The 27,147-nt window shown below is 36.7% G+C and overlaps 1 protein-coding gene across 2 annotated transcripts in view; it reads left to right on the top strand.

The window, feature by feature from the left end:
• Positions 1-27,147, top strand: part of nfat5b (nuclear factor of activated T cells 5b) — a 75,917-nt gene that overhangs the window by 28,272 nt on the left and 20,498 nt on the right. The window contains exon 2 of one of the 2 annotated variants that reach the window (XM_067400061.1): positions 14,527-14,652. In XM_067400061.1, the coding sequence (XP_067256162.1) occupies positions 14,527-14,652 (126 nt within the window). Of the gene's footprint in view, positions 1-14,526; positions 14,653-15,440; positions 15,838-27,147 lie in introns of those variants that run through there. The other variant, XM_067400062.1, reaches the window with a different exon arrangement.

The following is a 27,147-nucleotide window of genomic DNA, read 5'->3' as shown; positions in this document are numbered from 1 at the left end:
CAGGTGTGTGTCGTTAATCATCATCATTTCCTTTGTGTTTACGTTCCCTTGTTTCAGTCCAGTGTTGTCTGAGGGCTCTTTCATAAAAGATGCTAAGAAAAGCGAGGATTAAACTCCAAAACCTGACTTGAGTTAACCTAACAAATGAGTTTGGGCTAAAACGGTTTCATAAAAGGTAATTGAAGTTCACGTAGTCCCGCTAATTCGATACAGGTTTACCTAGTCAAGATAATTTCGCGTGCACGCTTTTTTTAAGCAGCCCTAGAGGTCGATCATGGATCAAATCAATCCACCATCGGTAACAGCATACATTTTGTGCTATTTTATGCGTTTGAGAGATGGGGTTTTCCTCAGTGCATAACTTACTTTTCACAAGTTTATTCTCCATCTGTAAATGTTAGAAAGTCATGCAAATATTTCCATTTTGCGGCTAAACTAACAGTGAAAGAGCGCTGCTGCGCGCATGCGCGCTAAACAGACGGAACGCAATAGAAGCGCAATAATTCTAAAATATACATTTCGCTAAAATATTTGATGTTGGACATTAAATGTGCCTTATTTACAATTTTAATCCTACAAGTAAGTGTGTTTTTATGATAGTAACTGTAAATGGACTATTGTAATGGGGTAAATCAATAGCTACTTTGGGCCATTTACTGAGTTTAGATTCATCTTACCAATTAAAATTTAGTCTGTGCATATTTATTTTAATTTTTAATTTTGTGATTTTAATTTCTGCTCTTCTAATAACCAGAAAGAGTACTACAGCTGCCAAACAGAAATGTAGGCTATTCATATATTTTAAAACAATTAAATATTGGGCACAAAACATTTAGCCAGTAAGAAGGGAAAACCTGTAGGTTTCACACACACACACACACACACACATTATATATATATATATAGAGAGAGAGAGAGAGAGAGAGAGACCAGAGTATAGATTAAATATGGGCCTTGGAAAAGGCTAGCAAACTTTATTGTGCTTTGACTACAGTGGGTAGTTCCAGTGTGGACAACAACCATGCATGTCATTTCTGCAGGCTGCATCTTACTCGGTTATTCTTTTCATAGCTTTTGCTGGCTCTGAAACACTCACTTAGTGTTTCTCCTGCTCTTTGTCTAGCAAAAAAATCACTCATCACTTAATGAAAGCTTACAAATGAAGGCATGATTGTTTCAGGGGCCTTGTCACAGGTTTATTGATTTTGAATTTCTCTGTTACTTTTGCTATATTTTCACACTTAAAACAATGATTTGGTTATCCTCTTATACTCTTCTGTGCTAAGAAATACGTCTCCTGACAGTTCTCTCCCAAGTGCTTCCATTGTTGTCAGCATTAAGTCTGAGAATGATTCAGAGTTTTAAGAAATTACTTCTCTTTAAATGTTTTGGTTAATCATACTTACCTTTTAATAATAATAATAAAAAAAAGCTACTTAGACCAATATTTGTTTTTTAGTAAATGTGTGTGTGTGTGTGTGTGTGTGTGTGTATATATTATGTATATATATATATATATATATATATTAATAAAGTCAAAAAATTGTATGTGAGAGAGTCAGCTGTAATATCATTGTGTTCCTATTGGTCAGTGTTAGAGGAGCTCAGCTTAGCCTGACAGTTAGCCTGCTCCAGACCAGGCTAGTTTTCCAGCATAAGTTGCCAGGGTAACTGAGTTTGAACTAATTTAAGTTTGTTTTATGATACAGAATTCGCTGACAAAAAGTCTGACTAAGTAAAATAAGCCTGGCTTGTTTTCTAATCTTGTTTTATGAAACAGCCCTCGGGTCTTGTCTTTGTGATGATTATGTTTAGTATGTTTACCTGTGGATACTGTTAAATACTTGGATCTTCATCTACTTCATTGTGTGTGTTCAACGTGTACAGCCAGACTTTTACAAGTGCGAACTAAATGTAATGTTTTCAGATTGCATTTAAATGTCCTAAATTGCACTTTCATCATTACAAATGTGTAATTACAAATATTTAAATACATGACACAAGTTTCAGTAGAAATGTTTGCCTCTTCAGTACATTCATCAGTACACTTTAACAATATTTCAAAGACAATGGAAGTAATTATCTAAGCACCCCCACATAACTTTGGCATATCGATTTCTGTCTAGAAATTTTTGCAATCATTTTGAATTTTATCATTATGTTCTTGGTCCTGTTTGCATAATCTAAGTACTGTATGAATTATCTAGAAACCTTCCTGACAAAATGTTTTGCTGACATTTATTTTTGGCAGATATGAGCCTTGGCACACAAAAACATAAAGTTTATAAAAAGTTCTTAACACTAAGAAAAAAATCTTTCTTTTAAGAACTGTTCCATGAAAGGTTCCATAATGGTTATTTAACAGCATTACTGTTAAAAAAACCACTTGGAACCTTTATTTTTAAGAGTTTCTGGAATGGAATACATTATCCTAAATGTGATGGGAAGCATGTGGTGGCACACAGAATGAAATAAACATCCTCCTTACGTTACACTCCGTTCCTCCACCCTGTCCCAGGTTGGTCTGCAAAGTCCCCCTTTATGTCCGCTTCAAGGTTAGGCCATTGTTTAGCCCATAGCTATTGACGCGGGACTAACAGTGTCCATTTAGCCCTCTGGCTTCTGTTAAAGTATGACCTCTTGATATGCTTGTAAAATCTTGGCCATGTATTCTGTTGCCCTTGAACGTTCTCATTATCTACTGCCCTTATGGGACAGGGGGCAGATCCAATCACACCGGTCCAGAGCTTAAGCGGAAGTGGACACTGATTGCATTATCTCTGAATTAAGGAGTGCTCACCCTCTTAATGTGACATTTGTTGTGTCTGACTCCGATAACTTTCTGAATATACTTTAGGATGTTGTCTTACCTTTTCTCTGAATATGTGACTAAAGATTTTGCATGCATCTCTATTGTAGCTGTCATAGACCTTATTCAGTGCAGCACCATGACAGGTATGAAAGCGAGGCTGTGAGGGATAGACTTACCGTATTTTCAATGGCATCCACTGTAAAAAGATGTATAAAGCCCCTAGATCACTTATAATTTTCCACATCTCATATTGTCTGGGTTTTTTTGTCTATTGAAAGATATTTTTTGCAGTTTCATCACCAAAAACACATTAAATAACAGTACAACCCACTGAAGAGATGTATGTCTATCCCTCACAGCCTCGCTTTCATTCCCATTAAAATCAAAGATGTCAGAGCTGTAAATAAAATCTATTGCCACATCTGTCAATGTGCTTGTTCTCAGACTATGGCTTTTCTGAATAGTCTGGTTTCTGATGGCATTTGTTAAAAAGATAATTTTGACTGCTGTGTAAAAAGCATGAAAATGATCTCTTTAAGCCCTGGGTATACTTTTCTTTTACACGTACGCTAGTGTATGCGCACAGTCAAATGCACAGCCTTACAAAGTATACTTCACTTGACTCGTAAGCGTAACAGTTCATAGTTTTGAGCAATCTCTCACCACGAGTTACAACCCATGTAAATATATTTGTATTCTTTCATGCTAGAGTTGTACAAATGAGTACTTTCCTCTTCACACAATTTCTCGTCTGTATAGGCCTCCATTGTCGCTGTAGCTTGCATGCGTTCCGGTCTGTTCTGTTTATGCAGGTTTTCCTTGGCTACCTTGTGAATTGACGCCCCCAGGGCATGGTTGTCACCTTGTGGATAAACTAATTACTGCAAACAAAATTAAATATGCATGTGTGATCTGCGTGTATCAAGTATGCATGGTTACAAAAATCCAGCGGTGCGCGTACAGTACTCGCTTACTCTTTGGATGTATATTTTGGGCTTTAGAATATTGAGAAAACCATTTTTAAGTTTCATGGTAACAGTGCGTTTGGTTAATGGTATGACAACTTACCACAATTAAAAAAAGTAAACAAGACCTGAAAGTTGCAATTTGACTGAGATATCATGCAATGCAAGAAACTGCCTTGCCATGTAAGCTAACATCCAGTTAGGTAAATTTGTGTCCATTAAAATCAGTTAGTATCCTCATAGTACATTCTCTCCCAAATACAAAAAGTTTGGTAATACTTTTATATTATATATTTTATTTTATATTATAATATTTTGGTGTCCTTTTTTATTTTAGTGTTTGTTGTTGTGTACTGAATTGACCATACCATTGAATTGAGTATCTGAGTGGAGGCAATATCAATGCAGCTGAGATGATTTAGATCAGATGGGAAAGCATGCATATCTCCATTGATCCATTGTTATGTTCCACTCCCTGATAGTTTGGGTCAGATTTTATTATGTAAGACTTATGTAAGGCTTTTTTTTTTTTTTTTTGCATTTTTAATGGACTGAAGATTTTTTTAGTTTTGAAATTTTATGAATTTAAGTGTGAACAACTGGCATCATGTCTTTTATAGTGACACCATAAGAGCAATTTTATTCTCAACTCAATATTCTAGTTTAAAATGTTTTATCGACTGATTTTCGCTTTCCATTACATCCACATGAAAAATATGAACTTGTATTTCAAGGTTTTTATCTACATTTAATTGTCGTTCTACTTCAAAATAGAGCCACGCGATTAATCGTTAAAAGATTGCGATCTTTATTCAAACATCCATGCGATCCTGTTCCTAAATGACAATGATTCGCTTGTGTCTATGAAGTTCGATCACAGCGGAACGTTTAAATCTGTGTTTATGCTGCCGCTGAGCCAGAGAGAGCAGCTGTCATGTATAGGTTTAAAACAGTTTCACAAAGCTTTGTCTTTTCAACCACATAGTATGATTATTTCTGTGTTACAATAATTCAAATTATCACAGAAGTACTGGGATAAAAGTTTATAGTTTGGATATAAACACTGATGTCTACAGTAGCAATCAGAATAGAGTAAAAAGCCCTTTGAAAGTAGCTTGATGCTTCAAGTAACGGTTGTATCGATTACATCGTTACACCAGTAGGTGGCGACAAGTGACTGTTAAAAAATGTATTTGTCATTAAATCATTATTTCAAGAGATTTGTTCAAAAATGCTGATTCATCCAGTAATTAAACAAGTCTTTATGAGTGAGTCATTGAATCATTCACTCATTTAAAATAATAATAGGCCTAATAATAATAATTAATTTAAATTAAGTTACATAAATAAAAATACATATTTTTAAATAGACTGCAGCAATTAGCAATTAATAAATTGCATGTTATTTAGTTTAGTTTAGTTGTCTGTTCAGAATTGTGGGAGAATGATCTCTTGGACGAAAAAAAAAAAAAAAAATTAATATGATTAATATCCAGAATCATGCAGCTCTACTTTAAAATATTACATTTAGTTCAGTGTGTTACTTGCCGTTTCTTTACTTGCAATTTATTTTTTCCAATATCTATATATGACAGTTTCTACTTTTTATCTCTCTGTCTCTCTGTGGTTTGGTAGTAACAAACCAGAGAGGACTGACAGCAACTGTTGCCTTGTTTTTCTTCTCATATAGTGCACCCATTTAAATTTCCCTTTACCACCTACTTAATGCTCAGAATACTTGGAGATGTAGGCTGCGCTTTGCTCCTGGTTGCTATGGTGCCATCGGCAGCAGGGTGGAATAAGTAATAAACATTTGTAGAGTGTTATAAATGATTCCCTGTTTAAATCCTCTTGTTCTTTGAATGGAGCCTCTCACCTTGTCAACCTTTAAAAGCTCTGTCTGTATCAGGGCCGCCAGGACCACTTTTAGTCCACATCCCATTGTAGATAATAAAATCCAGTGCTCACCTCTGGCTTGCATTAAAAGCACATTTCTGATTCTTGCTTTAGCATTTAAAACACACTGAAAAATTGGTGTGGAAACAAGTTTCATTCAGAAATTGCTAGTACATTTTACAAACAATTCATTTTCATGTAAAATTTTTCTTCATTTCGTCAAACGTACTCCAATAATCATTTTATTTATAACTTTGAAAAATCATTTTTACAGTGCAGGACAGGTAAAGATGTTTGTTTTTGCGTTAGTAAGAAAAAAAGGTCTGGGTGCAAGGATGAGATTATCAAATAAATTGTTACATAAATGGATTGAACTGGAATCAAAAAATGTACTACTGACAGTTTTATTTGATTCAAATGATGGTTTTATTTCTAACAATATCTTACTGCTTGGTTGAAATTTCAGTTTTGATAACTTCATTAAATGTCTACAAGGTCATTCAGATGAACCGTATCTGATTTAATGCCCATCAATTCATAAATAATACCAAGGTTTGGTCTGAGTTGGGTAACATGACTGCATACTGAGTAATGTCATCTTGAGCTAATTAATATTCATGAGCTCAGTCTTTCTAAATAGTGACGTCACCTACTCCTTTGTAGTCTGTTTCCCACCTCTGTTTTGCCTGTGATTCTTTTTTGGCAGTTCACATTTCTGCTTGACAAGCCTCTCAGCTACTTCACAAAACCTGTTTAGCTAGTTAAATAAAACAAGAGGATCAAGCCAAAAAGCTAACAAGAGGAAAAACACGAGGGGCTAGCGGGGAGCTGATGGGCCAACAGCCAAAAACACTGGCACTCTAGCGTATCCAGGGCTAATCAGATCAAGTGCCAGGAATCTGCAATAGTGAATGAAAGTGTGAATGAGAGTTCGGAATAACTTGCATAATGTGTTTTTCCTTCCTTTACTTTTGTTCTTTCATGCACAATAGGCTCAAATATGTTCAGCTTTATGGTAGGAGAGCATGAATTTCAGTTGTTCTTCCATCTTCCATGTGTGGCTGAATTTCGGTGTTATTAATATTAGCACCATAGGCCACGGTTTTATTTGGCTTCACGATTTGGGGGGAAATTGAATTGCATTTTTTTTTCTTTGATTAAAAAAAGTGTGATTTATATATGTTTTAAGAGGTTGCTGTGCTTGTTTGTAGGCCTGCACAATTTTGCCAAACATTTTGTGATTATATACAAATATGATGTTGTTGTTGTTATTATTATTATTACTGAATAAAATATTGGTCAGTATAGTATCTTTAACAAGTAAGTATGCACATAAAAAATAAGTACAATGTACTTAATGTTTTCATGTTGTATTGCAGAACACGTGCTGCTTTTGAGGTGGGATACAGGTAAGATTAAGGAAAGGTTAGGTGGTATGTGTAGGTTTAAAAGTAGGGTAGGCAATTTCGGATTGGCTAGTAATAGCAAGCTAGCATAAGCACCTTCCCTTCAGAGCATCTGCAAAGCGTCGTAAGAGACAGTGTCTTGTACCACCAGACTGCTGCAGATTCATTTCCGCATTGATAGTGTTGACATAGAAATGCAAAAATCTGAGTCTGAGGACGTGAACAGCTCCAGGTAGAATGTCACGGGTTGTTATCTCATAATTATGGGTATGACATGGTGTGAACGCACCATAAGCTCATTGTTTTGGTTCAGGAGGAACTGTAAAAGGTGGCTGCTGTTTGTTTGTGGTGCTCAGTGACTGAAGCCTGTCTACAACTCTATGGCGTTATTTTACTGTCAAATGTCGAGAGCATATTATTATGACGCAAGAGCACATCAATGTAACGCTCGAGCGCAAATCTGTCTGCTCGCGCCTGGATTTCCTTTGCTCTCGCACAAAACGGACGTGCGCTCTCAAATATACAGTGCTCTCTTATGAACTGCCTGTCCTCTCACTCAGATATTGCACGTACGCGCTCAAACTGTGTCTTGCACTAGAAATGAATTTGCTTCTGGATTAAACGCTGTCAAAAGTTATCGACCAATCAGAAGAGACGACTGATCCATGTAAGTGTATTTTTATGATAGCAGTAACTATATATAATATATATTATATGTATAGCTAATTAGTCTGTGCTTCTTTTTTTTTTCATTTTTAGTCTAGTGAATTTAACTTCTGCTTAAAAAAGCATTATTTTATTTTTAGATTGTAATGTTAGAATATAAAGTAACTTTCTCTTTTTTGCACATCTGTAGGCCTATTAGTGTGCCAGACTACATGGTTACATTCACTATATTTGTATTAATAGCTTTCAATATAAACACTTTTTATATGACAACATTAGGCAGGATGTTAAATTAAGATTTTTAAAAATGAAATACAGATTATTTTTTTCTAAATTCAAATAGAAAAATGTAGAAAATTCCGCAATTTAGCCAAAAAATACAGACATATGACTTTTTGGCCATATCGCCCTGCTCTAACAATACTCGAGAACATCGAGTTGTCTCATCGAGGGATTCGCTCATTTCGGGTTGACCGCACATGCGCCACATCTTATAGGTTCTGTTCAAGAAACAGGATTGATTAGTTCACCTTTCAAGTCTTCAAGTTTGAGTTCGAGTCATTCGTTTTTTGCTTATCCTACCTTTTAAGGGTGGGTTAAGGGGTAAGGGACAGGTCAATAGTGTAATTATAGATGTAATTACAGAAACTAATTACAGCTGTAATTATTTACAGTGGTGTTCTGCGTGGCTCTCCCACATGCCGATGTTGATGTTGGACAGCTTCATGTCTTTCTTGCAGATATTTTTGTAGCGCAGTCGTGGATGACCAGTTAGTCGTGAGCCCTCTGCCAGCTCGCCATACAGCAGGTCCTTGGGAATGTAACCCATTCTCCTTCCCGCTAAATATGGCAGATATGCTTCTCATGCCGAAGAGTTCCAGAACCTCTGTGTTAGGTACTTTGTCCTGCCACTGGGTGCGCAGGCACCTCAGGCACCTCTGTTGAGTTTCTTCTCATGTCTCGCGTGAGTGGTCCATGTCTCACTGCTATAGAGGAGTGTGCTGAGCATGCAGGCCTTGTAGACATGCAGCTTGGTCTTCTCTGTGAGGTTGATATTGTTCCAGACCCTCATGGCCTCCAGTCTGGCCATGACCGCTGCTGCCTTGGCGATCCTACTGTTTATCTCAGCATCGATGGAGAGAGAGCTGGAGATGGTAGACCCAAGGAAGGTGAAGTTCTCAACAACTTTCAGGTTGTACCCATCAATGGCAATAGTTGGGGGGGGGTCTATTTCCTGGGCCATGATGTTGGTTTTCTTTAGACTGATAGTCAGTCCAAATTCTTTATAGGCATAGACTGACAAGCTGTTGCAGGTCATCTTAGGTGTGGGACGTTAAGGCTGTATCGTCAGCAAAGAGCATCTCATGGATGAGAACCTCTGTGACTTTAGTCTTGGTGGAGAGAGAGCGATGTTGAATAGCTTGCCGTCAGCCCTGGTATTGATGTAGACTCCCTCGCTGCAGTCCTTAAAGGGGTATTGAAGAAGCATGGAGAAGAAGATGCCGAAGAGCATCGGTGCGAGGACACAACCTTGTTTGACTCTGCTACTGACATGTTACGAGGTGAATGATATGAAACGAGGCGACGACAGGTGAGACCTGTTTGTTCATGTGACGTTCAGCATAAAGACTATACATGTTAGAAGCGACTCAAACTTAGAGCAGATACAGAGATTTAGCTAAGCCTCTGCAATTTGATGATCACACTAAACCATATCCTAATTTCGATTTATAATTTTATTATAACACATACAGGAGCATAAAATAATTACAAGAATAGTTCACAGAAAGTTGAATGAAAAAGAGCAGCACAAAGATTCAGATAAATGTCTTCTTTTGTGTTCCATGGAAAAAGCAAATCTTCTGGGTTTAGATTAGGACAAAACAAGGAACAGTAAATGATGGAATTTTCTTCTTGCCCTTTAATTCATTGTAAGTGTGTTTTGGCATCATATCGAGTCTGAACAAGAAAGGAGCTTGAAAGTGAGAAAATGTTTTGTAGAAGCAATGAAATCATAATGTTTACCAAGTTAATGATATTGCTCTTTGTTTTTCTTTTCCCTAGTGAAAGAAAAACTGTGTTTTGGGACATGAACGGCAGCCACTGTGTCCTGTTTGTGTGGGTAGAAACTATGCAGCAAAATAGGAATTTTCTCTCTTAAAATGAGTGGAAACACTTAGAAACAGTCCAGGTACTGATTCTGCAGCCGCAGTCTTAGTGCACAGCGCATATTTTCTGCCTATGTGGTTGGCAATCTGTTTACTGGAAGGGTTCTGTGCACACGGCACATGTTCCTGCATGTGCAGACCAGCCTAAGAAGACAAAAATTGGAAACTGTTATGCGTGGAAAGTGCAGGATTTGGGTACTATCCTGTCTTATAAGTGATTAATGTGCTGGTTTGCATAAGAAAAAGCATAATTGGTACCAGACTCAATTACTCTATTTGCGTAAAAGCAAGTTATTATTCAGAACTGTGAGGATTTACAAGCAAATTCCATGCAGTGCGTCTCGACTCCTTTCTGTATTGATAAGCAACATGCCATGACAGGTGTGTAAAAATATCACTAAACCTTCAAGTTCATTGTATTGCAATGGACATGGTACCATGCAGAAAGATGCAAGCTCCAGAAATGAAATAATCCTTTATCAAATAGAATGATATAGGCATATCAAAGTATATGTCGAAGTACTTTGGTAATGCAACTGATATGCCATAGTTTTTGGGACATGCTGTGAAATATAAAAGGGAAAAATCAAGTCTGCTTAAAGTCCAGACAATCATAATTTGGAAAAAGTAATGGTGGTTATGCAAGAACTGTGATGTTTTTGGTCTCACGACCTTTAAAATCCACTTTCCTAGGCTTGTTTGAGTTAGAAACAGAGAGTGTCTGTTGGTTCCCGTCTCGCCTCTGTAAACTGTGTTCACGGCCTTACCGAGAATTTGCCTTTACCTGCCCCCATGTTTGCATCTATTTCAGGCCATATAAGAGATGAATTTGTTCTCAGAATTTAAGAGGCCTCTAAACATACCTGTGCTTTTCACATTTTATTTTCTGTAGGACTGCTTGAAATCATCTAAGCATTGGGTATATGCAGATGGAAAGAGTGTGAACATATGAGAACATCCTCAGATCTGGAAAATATAGTTTTTTTTTTTTCCTCTTATGTGCAGAGACTTTTACAAGTAAACCATTTGTTGATTGTCTTTCCCCAAAGAGTGTAAACAGTGTGACTCCATGGTGTTCTGGCAACATGCTTGCTTTGTCAGAGCGGTCTAACGTGTCCACATTGTTTAGCCAATGGTGTTATTTAAGGGTTGTGGCTACCTGTTTGTCCAACCAATGGGAAATGGAGGGCATTGTAAGTGTTGGGGAAACCTGTTTGTAAGCCATTATATTTTGCATTTACGTTTGGTACCACTGGTGGACACAACTGTTGTGTACCTTTATACCAATGAATCATATAGATGATGAAATATTGAGAAAAAGTCTTTCAGAAAATTTCAAGTGGACAAAAGGGAACTGCAGGGGGTTTGTAAGTATATTGCAAAAATAAGTTCGTAATATATATATATATTAATCATGTGCCCTCGCAATCTTCAATAAAAATATCTTCCCCTCCCTCTTGCAGCGACATCTCTTTTCTTCTTTGATGACGTGTTTACTGATTCGAGGGTGGGACAACCTGTCAATCACATGAGATCGACCAATAGCAAACCACAACCTTGCAGCCCTACATTTTTGTACATCATCTTGTTCAAGAAGCCATTTTACCTGAATATATGTCACAATAGAGAAGAAAAAGAGGGGTTCTATATTGAACACTAGGGTTTTTGATTCAATTTTAAAGAACTTTTATGCCAAAAAGAAGAAATGTCTTATATGATTGCATTATAGTTTCATGTTTAACTGGTTATTTCAATTTTTAAAGCTGTTTAATTAATAAAATGTAATCAAAATATTAAATAAATTAAAAATGTATTAATTAATATTAAATCCTTAAAATTATACCATGATGGGAAGTGCCTGACAGAACCCTTTAAGGTTCTATTTAGAACCTTTTTTTTCCCCCAGGAGTGTGGCATCTAAGTTTTTTTTGCACAGATGCTTCAATTGCAATTGCAATATATAACAGAATATAATTTCTTGACCAAATTGTGCAGCCCAATACTAAAAATCTAGATATTCGAAGGGGTTTGGGATGAACAAAAAATTGGATATCCCTGATAACATTAAGGTAGCCAAACCTACTGGTCAGATTGTATTCGTATCTTTCGCAGCCTAATTTTAATATGGCATCAGGCAGCCCTCACAAAGGTTCGTAACTGGTACATTTTCTCCATTCTCCCGCCATTGGCAGGTGTGGCAATTAATGATCCTGCTTTGATCTCTGAGACCACACAACTGTGAGAGATAATCTGCACTGAAACATTACAATTCCAAGGTACATAATTGAGGATTTGAGGAGCTTGACTGGACAGATGGGCAACGGGTATTTTCATTTACTTATTTTTATTTATTTATTTTTTTTGCTTGATATGTACTAACTGGTGGGAACAGTATAAAATCACGTTTCAACTTTTCAAATTCCTCGTCCCTTTGCAGCAGCCTTGTTTTCAAAGTAGTACTGATCAGAGTCCTGAACTAGGATTGAAGGCATTGTGTTCTTGTTCTGTTGAAATAACCCACTACAATCACAAGAGTGGTGACTAAGGCCTCTGGCATGCCAAAAATGGTATTTATCACTTACTATTGGTGTAAAATAAGCTGTCAGGACTTTTTCCATAGTGATGGCCAGGCAGGTCGATGGCCAGGCCGTGTAGGGTTCAGAAAGACACTGTATACCTGGAATTGGACTGACAGATGTAGATGACTTTTATGGTCATGGAAAAGTACTGAAATAAATGTTGTGCTGATTATCAAGCCCTGCCGGGCGATAATCCACTTGAAATGAGATATTGGAAATTCACTGCATATATCAGTTGCCACAAAGAAATCTGTGCAAGGCTATTTTAACTTGCTGTGTTTAACTGAGACATACACTCTAAAAATGCTGGGTAAAAGGTGCAATATGTAAGATTTTACTAGGCCAGTGTTATATATTTTGTTCACTTGAGTACTTACAATATCCCCAATGTTTCAAACTATTTGTAAATCGTGAGAAAATTGCAATTTTAACCAAGGGTCCAGGATGTGTGAGGAGTCGCCTGTCAGTTGCGTCATTCCCGCGTTACCCTCGGTTTCCGGTTTTATTTTGTAGAAACCATGGAAACACCAAAGACGCTTTAATATATTACACGTTTTAATAGACAAGAAAACAACTGTTTTGATATATTTATGTACAGAAAACTAATTGTTGTTATATAGCTCTTTTTTTCTCCATCATACAATACGTTTTAAAATGAATTGTTTGTCATTTTATCAACACAAGCCATCCAGCATTTAATATATTCTAAAAATCAATCTATCTTACTGCAGTGTGTCTCACAGCAGCCACCGAACGAACGCACAGAGTAACGTTATAACAAAATTTTCAACACACTCAAATGTATCTAATATGATAAACAGAGCTGTGTTACCTTATACTCATGACTGGAAAAGCAGAAGCGGCGCCGGTGACTGTGTCATAATAAAAGTCCTGCTGCTCGTGAGGCGTATGTTGCGCAATCGCTCCAGCGGCCTCGTTCAGCTCCTACAACACTCGTCCTGCTCTGCTTCATACTACAGTAACGTTAATAATCACATCCATGAACATGATATCTTCCCGACTCCAATCCTTATTCTTTTGCACCGTCCATTGAGATGGAGACCACATGTCTCAAGATTTCGCTCTCAAACTTGGCATCATCAAGCTACGCCTTTGTTTTGAATAGGCTTCTAGCGACCTCTAGCGGACAGAATTCTTACATACTGCACCTTTAAACTTATTAATAAATGTCAATTTCCAACCTTTTTTGGGTTAATTTTAAGCAAGCAATACAATCATTTTTAAACAAAAGTTGAGTTAACTAAAACTACCCAGCAGATTTGGCAAACATTTAACCCAACCACTGGGTTAAAACAACCAATTCGCTGGGTTAAAAAAACAAAAAAAAACAATTGCTGGGTTTGTCCATTTTCAACCCAACTTGGATTGTTTTTAACCCAGCATTTTTTATAATGTAATTAAACTATAAACATTTATTAAATTGGTTATTAATAAATTTTAATCTTTTGATTATTATCGTTGCCTCTAGTAATTGTGTGTCTGATTGTTAATTTTCAACCAATTTTGGGTTCATTTTAAGCCAGCCATTAGTAATTTTTAAACAATAATTGGGTTAAATAAAACTGCCCAGCACGTTGGACAAACCTTTAACCCAGTCGCTGGGTTTGTTCATTTTCAACCCAACTTGGGTTGTTTTTAACCCAGCATTTTTAGTGAAGTGTATGTTTACCTGACACCATTTTCAACTAAAAACGTAAAACTTTTTATGCGATTTGGCTGTTCATTTACATGACAAATGAGTTTTTGGGCCTTAAAATGCAAACAAGTGAAAGTTACAAAAAAAAAAAAAAAACGTAACCGTTATCGACTCCATGTAAACTACAAAAACGCAAATTTGTGAAAACGGTGATGTCATGCGCATGCTATAGGCGTGTAGTGTTTCTTTACAAAGCAACATCGCCAACTACTGGCCTGGCAGCATAATACAACTTTGTCTTCTGTACACAAAAAACTCACATGGTTGTCATGTACACGTACCCATGATTAATATATTTCTCTTCTGATTCCCTCTAGAATCGGTATATGATCTTCTCCCGAAAGAGCTGCAGCTGCCATCTTCTAGAGAGCAGAACGCAGCCGCTATGAGTCAAAAAAGTGGTGGAGAGGCAGGACCTCCTCCGTCAACAGCTCTCGCCGCAGGTAAGCTTGGCTTTTGTCTTTTGAGCCATCTTTTCTCTCAAGCTGACTTGAGTCAGATGCTGAAGACTGGAACTAAAGCCTACATCATGATGCTTATTCAGCTGTCCATTTTTTTTCTGTGGTTGATTACTTTGGTTAATGAAAAATGGTCTCTATATGACAGGTGGTTTGAGGGGAGGGCTTGGTGACATCAGGCAAAAAGGAAAGTCTTTTCAGAGGTGGAGCGCATTTTTATAAAAGATTACAGAGAAAATGCACTGATGAATCGTTCACACTAAGACCAGGAACACGCATTAAGTCGTAAATAGGGACATTTATTTTAGTTTTAACCAAAAAATATAAAGAAAACTGTAAACGTTAAAACAATACTCATTATTTAATTAAAAATATATATCTGATTGCATGTAGCATAGATTGTAGTATTTTACCAAAATCTAGATGATTTTGTTCCTGTTGTCAATGTTGGGCCTTGCTGGAAGAATATACAAGAAAAGCCTTTAAAAAACGTTATTTTATGCAAAAAAAAAAAAAAAAAAATGTATATTTCAGAGTAAACTAAAACTTTTTGGGGGCATCAGAGTAGCAAACATGCAAATAGTAATTAAATATCAGTCCTATTTTTTGTAATAAATTTAACTTAGTGATTAAAAGTTAGTAAAATAATAATAATAATAAACTCAAAGCAGCCAGACTGTCTTCCCCTGGGAAATTCCAGTTGGCTGTCCAGCATTTTTCTAGTTTTGTGAATGAACATAATTGGCTCAGTGCCTTTAGGTCCCACATTCCCAATCTAATTTGGTTTTGCTGTGGAAAAATGTTATACAAATCTGTTTGGTATAAAATTCCAATGCGAAAAATCAACATGTACAAAATATATTCTCAGAAATGCATGTATAATTGACAATGAAAAAAATCTCATATTAAAATTCCTCCTGACTTGCATTGAACACTGAGAAAAGAAACTCTCCACAAAACACTCCTCAGAACTTTTCTTTTGAGTTCCTATTTGTACATTCAAAATGCAATTCACTTTAGTTTCTTTTACTCTGCCCCTTTATCAAAGTGCCCAGGTTTAGGGTGAGTTTCTGTAAGCCAGAAGTCTGTTGCCTTTGGACATCTGTACCTAACTGCAGCCAAATGCATCCCTCTGACGAGGCAGGACATGCTGGCTGCAGCTGAAGGAAGGTGACGTATTTTCCAGCTTAAATGAATTTCATTGTGGGATTTTAGGTTTCACTGCAAATTGGACTTGCTTCTTCTGGCTATTTTCTCTTCCTGTTTAATTAATATTTTGTTTATGTATTTTTTTTATTCTTGAATCAAGAATATGTTCTTAGCATTCAAACATGTGCTCATTGTATTTGCTATTTGTTTGACTTATTGTTTGGCATTTGTTTGCTTGTTATTTTGTTTTTTATGTTTTTTTGTTTGTTTGTTTTTGTTTTATTTTGTTTTGTGATGATTGTTTGTGATGATTGCCATATTAATGTCCCTTCTTTACATGATCTCTTCCCTCTGTGCTGAGATATTTGGGTCCAGCCATTGTGTCTCCGCCTTGTCTCTAACTCTAGCCCTTAATTACTTTTATTATCTTTTATTCTCTTTTACACTGCCAGAGTAATGTCTAACATAATTGCAAATTACTGTTCCTTTCCTAAAGGTACACTATGTAACTTTTGGCCCTCTTGCATGCGTTTTGCAGAAGAACATTGTTTTGGATGTGCTTCAGCTCTGTTTGACTGTGCGGATGAATATGGTTATCCTACTGCTCATAAAACATTCACTACTAGGCTTGAGAGATGTAACCAGTATAGATGGAAAGGATCTCAAGCTGACTAGTTGAAGATATAACTGTATCTATACCCATTAATAGACACGGTACTTCCTTGAAAATAAATTCCAGCACAACCTACATCCAAAATGAAATGACCCTTCACAATAGATAAGTGACATACAAAAATATGATCAGTAAGTCTTGGCAACTTATGTTTTTACTTTAATTCATCAAAATAATTTATGCAATTTCATCTTTTTTTTAATATAAGTTATAAGATGCAAGTACATTTTTTTAAGTCAGTTTAATATAATTTAAGTTTAAATGACTTGTACAACCAAGTTGATTATACTTAAATTTTTAAGTTGAAATAGGTGAAAACATTTTTTTTTACAGTGTATGTTCGCAATTTCTCACAAAAACATCCCGACACGTCTAAAATATGAACACTTATAACAGGCTTACCACAGTGAATCAGGGTAAAACAAAAACACACTTTGAAGGAATGTTATTTTGAAAGTTAATTTAAACATAAAAAGTTACATAGTGTAACTTTAAAGGTGCCCTAGAATCAAAAATTGAATTTACCTTGGCATAGTTAAATAACAAGAGTTCAGTACATGGAAATGACATACAGCGAGTCTCAAACTCCATTGTTTCCTCCTTCTTATATAAATCTCATTTGTTTAAAAGACCTCCAAAGAACAGGCGAATCTCAACATAACATCGACAGTTACGTAACAGTCGGGATCATTAATATGTACGCCCCCAATATTTGCATATACCAGTTCATGTTCAAGGCATTACACAAGGGCAGGCAGTATTATTGTCTGGATCTGTGCACAGCTGAATCATCAGACTAGGTAAGCAAGCAAGGACAATAGCGAAGAATGGCAATGGAGCAATAATAACTGACATGATCCATGATAACATGATATTTTTAGTGATATTTGTAAAGTGTCTTTATAAATGTTTTGTTAGCATGTTGCTAATGTACAGTTAAATGTGGTTAAAGTTACCATTGTTTATTACTTTATTCACGGAGACAAGAGAGCATCGCTATTTTCATCTTTAAACACTTGCAGTCTGTATAATGCATAAACACAACTTCATTCTTTATAAATCTCTCCAACAGTGTAGCATTAGCCCGTTAGCCACGAAGCATAGCCTCAAATTCATTCAGAATCAAATGTAAACATCCAAATAAATACTTTACTCACATGATCCGACACATGCATGCAGTATGCATGACGAACATCTTGCAAAGATCCATTTGAGGGTTATATTAGCTGTGTGAACTTTGTAAATGCACTATATTATAGTTTGGAGCGCGAGATTTAAAGGGGCCACAGCCTGAATCGGTGCATAGTTAATGATGCCCCAAAATAAGCAGTTAAAAAAATTAATTAAAACAAATCAATGGGGTATTTTGAGCTGAAACACCACCAGAAGCCACGCCCTCTCTTTCCCCTGACATGATATCAGTTCAGTGTTGCCAAGTCTGCGGTTTTCCCCAACATGATAACATGATATTTAGCCCCTCGAATGCAAATTTTACTAGGGGAAAAGCCAAATGTAGCTACAGCCTTAGAAATAAAAAACAAATCCAATCAAATTAGCGATGTGGGTTCGGGAGGGGGTACTCATAAAAGAGAATGAGATCTATTAACCTTTTGTGTTCCAGGCATTACGCATTTTTCAAAAGAGATTTTTAATCTCAACGAGATGTTTCCTGGTTAAATAAAGGTTAAATAAAATAAGTAATACATAAAAACAACAAGACATAATCGGACAACAGTGGTTATATTTAAATATATTTAAATTTTTTTATCGAAATTATTGCTAGGGACAAATCAGTGGTCACTAGATATTGGAAGGGACATGTCTCTAGCGTCCTTAAATTCTACGCCCCTGGCCATACAACGTTATTTGGCTGGGGCCACGCACCCACTGGCCAAAGCACGGAAGAAAAGAATACAAACACCACCACACACCTCTAGGGGACTATAAGTAATGATTTAATGGCAATATTTTAGTATAAGCATATACTTTATTTTTTTCAGAAAATCCTGCATAGTGCACCTTTAAAGGGTTCACCCAAAAAATGAAATTTATTTCATTAAAGGTACAATATGTAATATTTTTGCAGTAAAATATCCAAAAACCACTAGGCCAGTGTTATATATTTTGTTCACTTGAGTACTTACAATATTCCAAATGTTTCTAACCATTTGAAAATCGTGAGAAAATTGCAATTTTAACCAAGGCTCCGGGACGTGTGAGGAGTCGCCTGTCAATTGCGTCATACCCACGTTACCCTTGGTTTCCGGTTTTATTTTGTAGAAACCATGGAAACACCAAAGACGCTTTAATATATTACACGTTTTAATAGACAAGAGAACAACTGTTTTGATATATTTATAGACAAAAAACTAATTATTGTTATATAGCTCAACACGTTTAGTCTTATTGTTTAAATCAATATTCTTGATTTTTTGCAATACCATGCTTTACCATGCCTCAGAGAAAAACATTATTTTGTGAAGTAGCTAACATAGCATAATCAGATGCAGCTTTATTTTTATTAACAGTAATACATAATTTTCTCCATCATACAATACATTTTAAAATTAATTGCATGCCATTTATCAACACAAGCCATTCAGCATTTAATATGATATTGTAAAATCGATCTATCTGCAGTGTGTAACAGTGTCTCACAGCAGCCGCCGAGTGAACGCACAGAGTAACGTTATAACATCATTTTCAACACACTCAAATGTATCTAATATGATAAACAGAGCTGCATTACCTTATACTCATGACCGGAAAAGAGGAAGCGGCGCCGGCGACTGTGTCATAATAAAAGTCCCGCTACTCGTGAGGCGTATGTTGCGCAATCACTCCAGCGGCCTCGTTCAGCTCCCACAACACTTGGTCCTGCTCTGCTTCATACTACAGTAACGTTAATAATCGCATCCATGAAAATGATTTTTTTCCCGAGTCCTAACCCTATTCTTTTGCACCGTCCGTTGAGGTGAAGACCACATGTCTCAAGATTCCGAGCCCAAACTTGGCATCATCAAGCTACGCCTTTGTTTTGAATAGGCCTCTAGCGACCTCTAGCGGAAAAAAATTATTACATACTGCACCTTTAATTACTCACCCTCATGTCGTTCCAAACCCATAAGACCTTTGTTTATCTTCGGAACACAAATGGAGATATTTTTGATGAAATCCAAGGTTTTTTTATCCCCCATAGAAAGCAACGTAATTACCATCCTTCAAGGTTCAGAGAAGTAGTAAAGACATCGTTAAAATAGTCCATGTGACTGCAGTGGTTCAACCTTAAATGGGAACCTATTATGCAAAATTTACTTTTGCATGATGTTTGGACATAAATTTGTGTTGGCAGTGTGTGTACACAACCACCCTATAGTGATAAAAATCTAACCACTCCTTTTTTTTTAATCCCCATAAATCATAAACAGTGTCTCAGAACAAGCCGTTTCCAGATCCATGGCAGTGTGACGTCACATTAACCACAGGCCCCACCCATGAATGTTGACAGACACTGCCGTTTGAACATAGAACCGCCCTGAGCGAGTTCACAGCGAGTCCGCAATTGCTGCACTGACGAGAACGTCTCCCAAGTGTTTTAGGTGTTCTGCAGCTGGATGGATTAATCCACATAGCTCTCTTCATTTACTACCTAAATCTGAGCAGTGAAGACGAGGTGGATTAATTTTGTTTTCAAAGAAAATGCTCCCTCAACTCTACCGAAATTTGTTTATGTCTGCGCGAATCATTTCACACCGGACTTCTTTGTGAAAGATGTCAATACAAAGGGACAAAACAAAACATACAGTCTCCAGAGTGATACTGGATACGGCAGTAATGAAGGTGAGAGCACTTTATTACAGTTCATCGGAGTTGATTTACGGATATAAAGTTTACCAGTTTATTAAGCACCACCCTAAATGTCTTTATATATTTGTTTACTGTAAGTTGTAACGAGTGTTTCTATGTACTTCACTGTATATCTTGATGATAATGCAAGAAAGAGAGAGAGAGAGTGAGTTTATGGATAATATTTTAATGTTTTAAACTCTTCTAGAGTGAAAACAGACGCTTCATATTTTGTGTGAAGTACAATAAAGGTTATAAATCTCATCGGTAAACTGGCTTGTACTAATATAGTGGATAAATACAAGAAGATAAAATAAGTTATAACCGTAATTGAACTAAACTATACCTGTTCTATCTCCATGCAGCATATATTCGCATTTTCTGACATTATAGTGCAGGGCTCTCAAGTCTCACGCATTGGGCGTGAGACACACGCATTTCAACCCGTTCACACGCTCTCACGCCACACCTTGTATTTCTCACGCAGAGAAATCTCCAGGATAATGCACAACAAGTTGCGCCGCTATTATAGGAATCAAGCGAGTTCTCCAAAGAGTTCAGAAGGCCCTGCCACGCACCAGTTAATCTAATAAAAAAATATAGCTACCGAACAGCCAATCAGAAAATAAAATTACTGTATCCGGGTAAGATTTAGATATTCCCGCCACAAAAATATTTATGTTCTGATTCCAACGACACATTCTGTGATTCACGGGTTCGCGCACTGATTCAGATGCTCGCTGAAGTAGTTAGCTACAGAGGAGGACATCTGTCACTCACATTGATTCACATCTGGCTACAGACTGATCGTGATCGATGTGGGACCATATCCTATGAGTACAGTAAGTCATCTCATCAAATTGCTGGGGAATATTTGTGTCCAGGCAGCTGGTAGGTTAGTTAACAGTTTGTCCAGAGTACTTTTACGTGAACTTGCCTGGCTAGTAGTGATGGGCATTTTTCCAAAATATTGTATTAGAATATTTGGGCTAGTAAAAAAACGAATATTCGTGTATTTAAAGCTGCAGTCCGCAACTTTTTTTTGTGTTAAAAATGTACAAAAAATATATAATGAGAATATACAACATGAATCCATTTTCCAAACCGTGTTTTTGTCTTATCCTGAATCATTACGGTACACTTATAATAAGTGTTTATATTCTGACTATTTCAGACCGGACTGGTAGGACTCGCCGCAGAGTATGTAACTTCGTGACTCGCCATAGACATACCGGACATACACGGAGAAAAGTAGCTCCGGCTAGAATGTTCATCCGCAAGACGCGTGCAGTTCTGTTTATTAACCGCTAGAGGGCCAAAAATCGCGGACAGCAGCTTTAAATTACGATTATTTTGAGAAAATGAGAGACGTTTTTTATTTTTATTTTTTATTCAAGTTGTCGTCACCATTTCTGAACAAACTTATGATTAGGTAATATACACAACAAGTTTGTGTTTTATCTTAAGGTTTTCATTCAGTTTAAAACATTAAACAATATGTGTACACAAAAATATAGGCCTAAAGAACAAAAGCATTATAGGCTCAAGCAGCGAGCGGGAAAAAACACTAGTAAAGCAGAGCGCGCCGAACGTAACGTACATATAAGGTAAACTAGAGTCGGAATATGGTTACCATGTTTATATTGTTTCACATTACAATGTTGAGGAAAAACAACAATATAATGTGTATGATTATATTACCATTATCTATCTCTCACACTCACTCACTCACATACACACAAAAATGCTGAATTAAATAAATATTTTTTTATTTGTAAGAATGTGTCATTTTTCATATCAGACCCCCGTCCCCACCCAAACCCCCGTCGCCGCTGAAATCTCACTCTGAACTCAGTTCAAAACTTGAGAGCCCTGATAGTGCATCCTGATTGAATCCTGACAGGTGAGAACGAGCTCTTGAAGCTCCGCCCTCTTAGGCAGAGCACAGCAGCTCATTTGCATTTAAAGGGCACACACTGAAACGGCGCATTTTTGCTCAACTTCAAAAAGTAGCAATTTTAACATGCTATAAAAAATTATCTGAGGTATTTTGAGCTAAAACTTCACATACACACTCTGGGGACATCAGAGACTTATTTTACATCTTGTAAATGGGGGCATAATAGGTCCCCTTTAATGTTTTGAAGTGACGAGAAAATTTTTGTGTGCAAGAACAAAACAAAACATGCGTGTGATGCTGACACAGGAGTCAGCCAATAATGAGCCGGCGTTCAGACATAAACACGGAAGCGCTGCACTGTGTTTACTGCATACGAGTCTGACAGGGTAGAGAAGAAATTGTTGAATAAAGTCATTATTTTTGTTTTGTTTTGTTTTTGTGCACAAAAAAGTATTCTCGTCGCTTCATAACATTAAGGTTGGACCACTGTGGTCAAATTGACTATTTTAACAATGTCTTTAATACCTTTCTGGACCTTGAATGACAGAAATTACGTTGCCTTCTATAGGATAAAAAAAACTGTTGGATTTCATCAAAAATATCCTAATTTGTGTTCCGAAGATGAAAGAATGTCTTACGGGTTTGGAACGAGTGTGAGAAATTAATGACAGAAATTTCATTTTTGAGTGAACTAACCCTTTTACAAAACATTCTTGATGATTGTCTGTTTATCAAAATTGATATTTTGAGACTCTTTAAAGTTTTATTGCAAGACAATAACATACTTTTGTATTAGAATGTACATACTGACATATGCTGGTTCAGGATGATTAACTTGACCCAAATCATACATTCATGATTCTGTGACTGTTTACTTTTTTTTTTTTTATCCCCCATTCAGTCTAATTGAATTTAAATGTTTATTTCTCGTCAGTCAGTCACAAGATTTCTGCTGCCTAAATCAATAGTGTAATATTCTCACTGCTCCCCTGTAGGAATGTGTGTCCTCCATTGGTGAATTCAGATTACGTTTTAGTTTGGCCCTTCAGGGCTCCCGTCGGTTTATGTTACAGTTTCTATCAATAGTGAAAGCTCTGAGGGCTCAGTATAACACAACACACTCAGGTTGCTGTGTTTAGTTGGCCATTTGCCGAGTAAAGAGTACGGTGCGGTCATTAACATGGAGGCCAGACTAACGAATCAGAGGGGGTCTTGTAATAAATGTGAATCATTTGAATTTGAATCTGTTGAGTTGGTCTAACCTGCATTTTTCCATATTAATTTTCCCAGATTCCTATCCGATTTGATATTCCACTCTCAAGCCAAACTGTGCATTGAAAAAAATGATTTGCAGCCACTTTCAGCCTCAAAGAGCAAGAAGAGACAGACGCTGTGTGTTTCAGTGTCACGGACTTGTCTGTATTGTTGCAAGCTTGCCAAAAGGTTGCAACATAATGCTCAAAACTCTGCCTTTGTTGTGCTCCGCCAGAACAGGGTTTCAATTAATTTCATTAACAATAGATGACTCAAATGTCACAGTATCAGATGTCAAACTGGCAAATCGTTTCTCCCACCATACAACCTGCTCTCCAGTCATGCTAGGTGGAGTCTGAGATGTTCTTCTGAGGTGGATGGATCTATGTCACCTGTTCATGTTGGACAGTATTTCCCACATGGAAAGATTTCTTCCTGATTTAATTATGCATGGCATAGGTGACCACACTTCCTGTGCATGCAGGTGTCCTCATGTTAATCATGCCACTTTTATGCACCAGTTTGAGCAATCCTTCTGTGAAGAAGACTGTTAAAATAATTAATTTAAACTGTTTTGTTGTGAGGCATGACAACAAACCTCATAAATAATGAAATATATACATATAAATAAGGCATAAATAGAAAAGAAGGCATAAATAAAGCTTTTCAGTTTCATGTGTTGGGATGAATGCTCAAAGTGGATGCAAATCATTCTCTCTTTTATTTGAGGGTATTATATTGGTCTCTGGTTGTTAACCAAAAATGATGGTCTTGTTATGGATGCAGTTGAATCGTTGTTGTTGTTGTTGTTTTTGCTATCTGAATTCATTCTGTCTATACAAGTCTTTAATTTAAACCAGCTATATAGTGTAGAAAATTAAAAAATCTGGATGCTTCCTCTACCATTATGATTTGGATACGATCCACTGTGGTTGAATGGTGAGGATGGTTAAAGGATGGGAAGACATGTCACATTTATTTATACAGAGCTTCACATGATACAAATAGTTCATGTGAAGCTTGAAAGCAAGCAAGAAAGAAAAAAAAACATACGTTATGAAACTAGTTCAATTCAGTTCAGTGTTGTTTCAATGCAGTTAAAGGCACAATATGTATGATTTTTATATTAAAATATCCAAAAAAACACTTACACAGTGTTATATATTTCATTCAGCTGTGTACTTACATTATCCTAAATGTTTCCAAGAATTTGTAAATTCAGAGAAATTCGCAATTTTTAATAGTGCCCGTCCCTCCCTTGTCCTGTCGCCTGTCAATGACGTAATATCTGCATTATCCCTGGTTTCCCCTTGTACTGCATAGTAAACATGGCAACAGACGCGGACAGCTGCGTAACGTCTAGCGGCATGCTGTTGTTGTTTCGTTCGAACATTATGGACCATGGCAAGCAAACTTTGGAACAAAAGGAGAAATAAAACGAGGATCAATATCGGCGTGGCGTTTCAGAGCTTTGCGACAGACTTTGACTTAACAGAGACGCCGCTCTTGCACGTTATTAGACAGGTAAGCAAATGTACATAAGACGAATCAATGTTATATAGCTCAACACGATGAAAAGTTAGAATATCATCAGTATGATATTTTAATATTGATTTAGCTGTTAGTCTCATACAGCCAACAAACTAATACACATTACAACTTTCAACACACTCAAATGCAGTTTAGCATGATAGTGTAACATTAGACCAAGTGAAACAGTGCTGCTTTACGTCACAATTTTAATTCGTCAAATAAACTGACCTGTATGAGAAGTATTTCAGATTTGAGAGTAGTTCAGTAGAATGAAATGTCCTCATTCCTTTCTATCGGAAATACAACGTGTGGCACTGATATCCGTCTCTTATTAGCAATCGCACCCATGATTCTCGGCCACGCCCTGCTTCATACCACAGTCATGTTAAAAACATGAATGCATTCACTCATGCATAAACATTATTTCCCCATAAACATTATTAGTTCCATCGGCATGATGACAAGGATTCCACGCGCATTCACTGCATCATCAATCTGCGCCTTTGTTATTGTTTTGAAGAGTTAGCGACCCCTAGCGGGGAAAAAATACGTATTGTGTCTTTAAATGACTGTGTCAGTGTTTTAATGTTATAAAACGAGTTCGATTATCAGCTATAAGCAGCTGTACAGAAGACTATATTGTCATTATTTAGTTCAGGTCAGTTCAATGTTGATTCAATTCAGTTCAATAAAAGTGTCAATGTTACAAAGTTAGTGTCATTATCTAGCGTAATTCAGTCTTCTGACAGTACCAGTTAAAGGTAGGGTAGGCAATTTCAGAGAGGCTGGCAATAGCAAGCTAGCTTTGAAAGCATAAGATCCCACCCTCCCCTCAGAGCGTCTCCGAAGCCACGCCTCCTCCAAAACACATGAATGCGCACAACCAGAGCAGAGTCTGCGAAGCGTCACGAAAGATGGCGATAAATTATCTCATGTCTCACAGCTGTTACGTGTGGTTGTAGGGACAAGCACAACGACGATGAAGATGACGAATATAACAATACTTTAATTCCAAACAGAGAGAGACAGCATACACACGTGTTGATACAAACGAGAACAGACGAAGAGTAAGGGCAAACACAGGATATAAATACAAGAGACTAAACAAAGGAACTAAACGTGATGGGATAATGAACGAGACACAGGTGGATCAAATGAACTAATCAGACAGACTGGGGAAAAACTAGGTCACAGGACACAGTACATGTAACAACAGCATGTAACATTACAATAATAAGTAGAATGTTTTTTTGGTCCTGATACCTTCACAGAAGATGTACATTTAGACTACTTCTTTTATTGATTACTATCAGGATGTGAAGAGAGTTTCAACCAGTATAAGTGTTTATGAAAAAACATTGCCTAACCCTACCTTTAAATTGATAATATTAATGTATTTTAATTCTTTCAGTTTGATGATTGCTGTCTTAAAACATGCCAATCTTTGCTGTTTCATAATCACCTCTTTTTCACCTGAACAAATGTACAAAACTACTGTACGTTTATGAAAAATCATATTGTTTTTGTTTTGTACATCTTTGTCATTTGTTTGACTGTGATTTTTATTTTATTTTTTAATTCAGTTTTGTTTATTTTGTCTTAATTTTAAGCAATGTTGTTTACCGTTTCTATTTGAATCTTAAAGCAACAGTGTTGAATATTTTAATTTTTCATGATCCTTTCTCCTTAGGAAGTTGTGAAACAGGGTTAGTATAATGCTGCTTGTTGCAACAGGGCATTATTCCCACATATTTGAGCATTTGGAATGGGAAGACTGGACTGTGGGAGGACTAGAATGTGGCCTGATTAGCCTAGACTAGTCTTCCAAATGTAAACAACACTGTCATCATAATAATGATGTTTTTATGTAATGTTCTTCTACAGCCATTGTGGTTAGAAGCTGTTTCTGAACCTTTTAAGAGTTATAAACAGCCCACAAATCATTTTTTCATCCAAATTGTGAGCCGATCTTCTGTTCTGGTGATTCATAGAAAGGATTACAATGCAGCTTGTTGTAAAGAGCCCACTCTGAGCTAGCAACTTTCAGAACTTGAGTTTGCTTTATAAGGAGGGACGTCAAACTCACCCCATTGTTATTGTCATTCACTGGGCTCAGTGTCTCATT

This window comes from Chanodichthys erythropterus, chromosome 11, assembly GCF_024489055.1.
Source record: "Chanodichthys erythropterus isolate Z2021 chromosome 11, ASM2448905v1, whole genome shotgun sequence".
In the NCBI taxonomy this organism is placed as follows: Eukaryota; Metazoa; Chordata; class Actinopteri; order Cypriniformes; family Xenocyprididae; genus Chanodichthys; species Chanodichthys erythropterus.
Note: the sequence above shows the minus strand (reverse complement) of the source record. Positions and strands in the feature narration are given on the sequence as shown.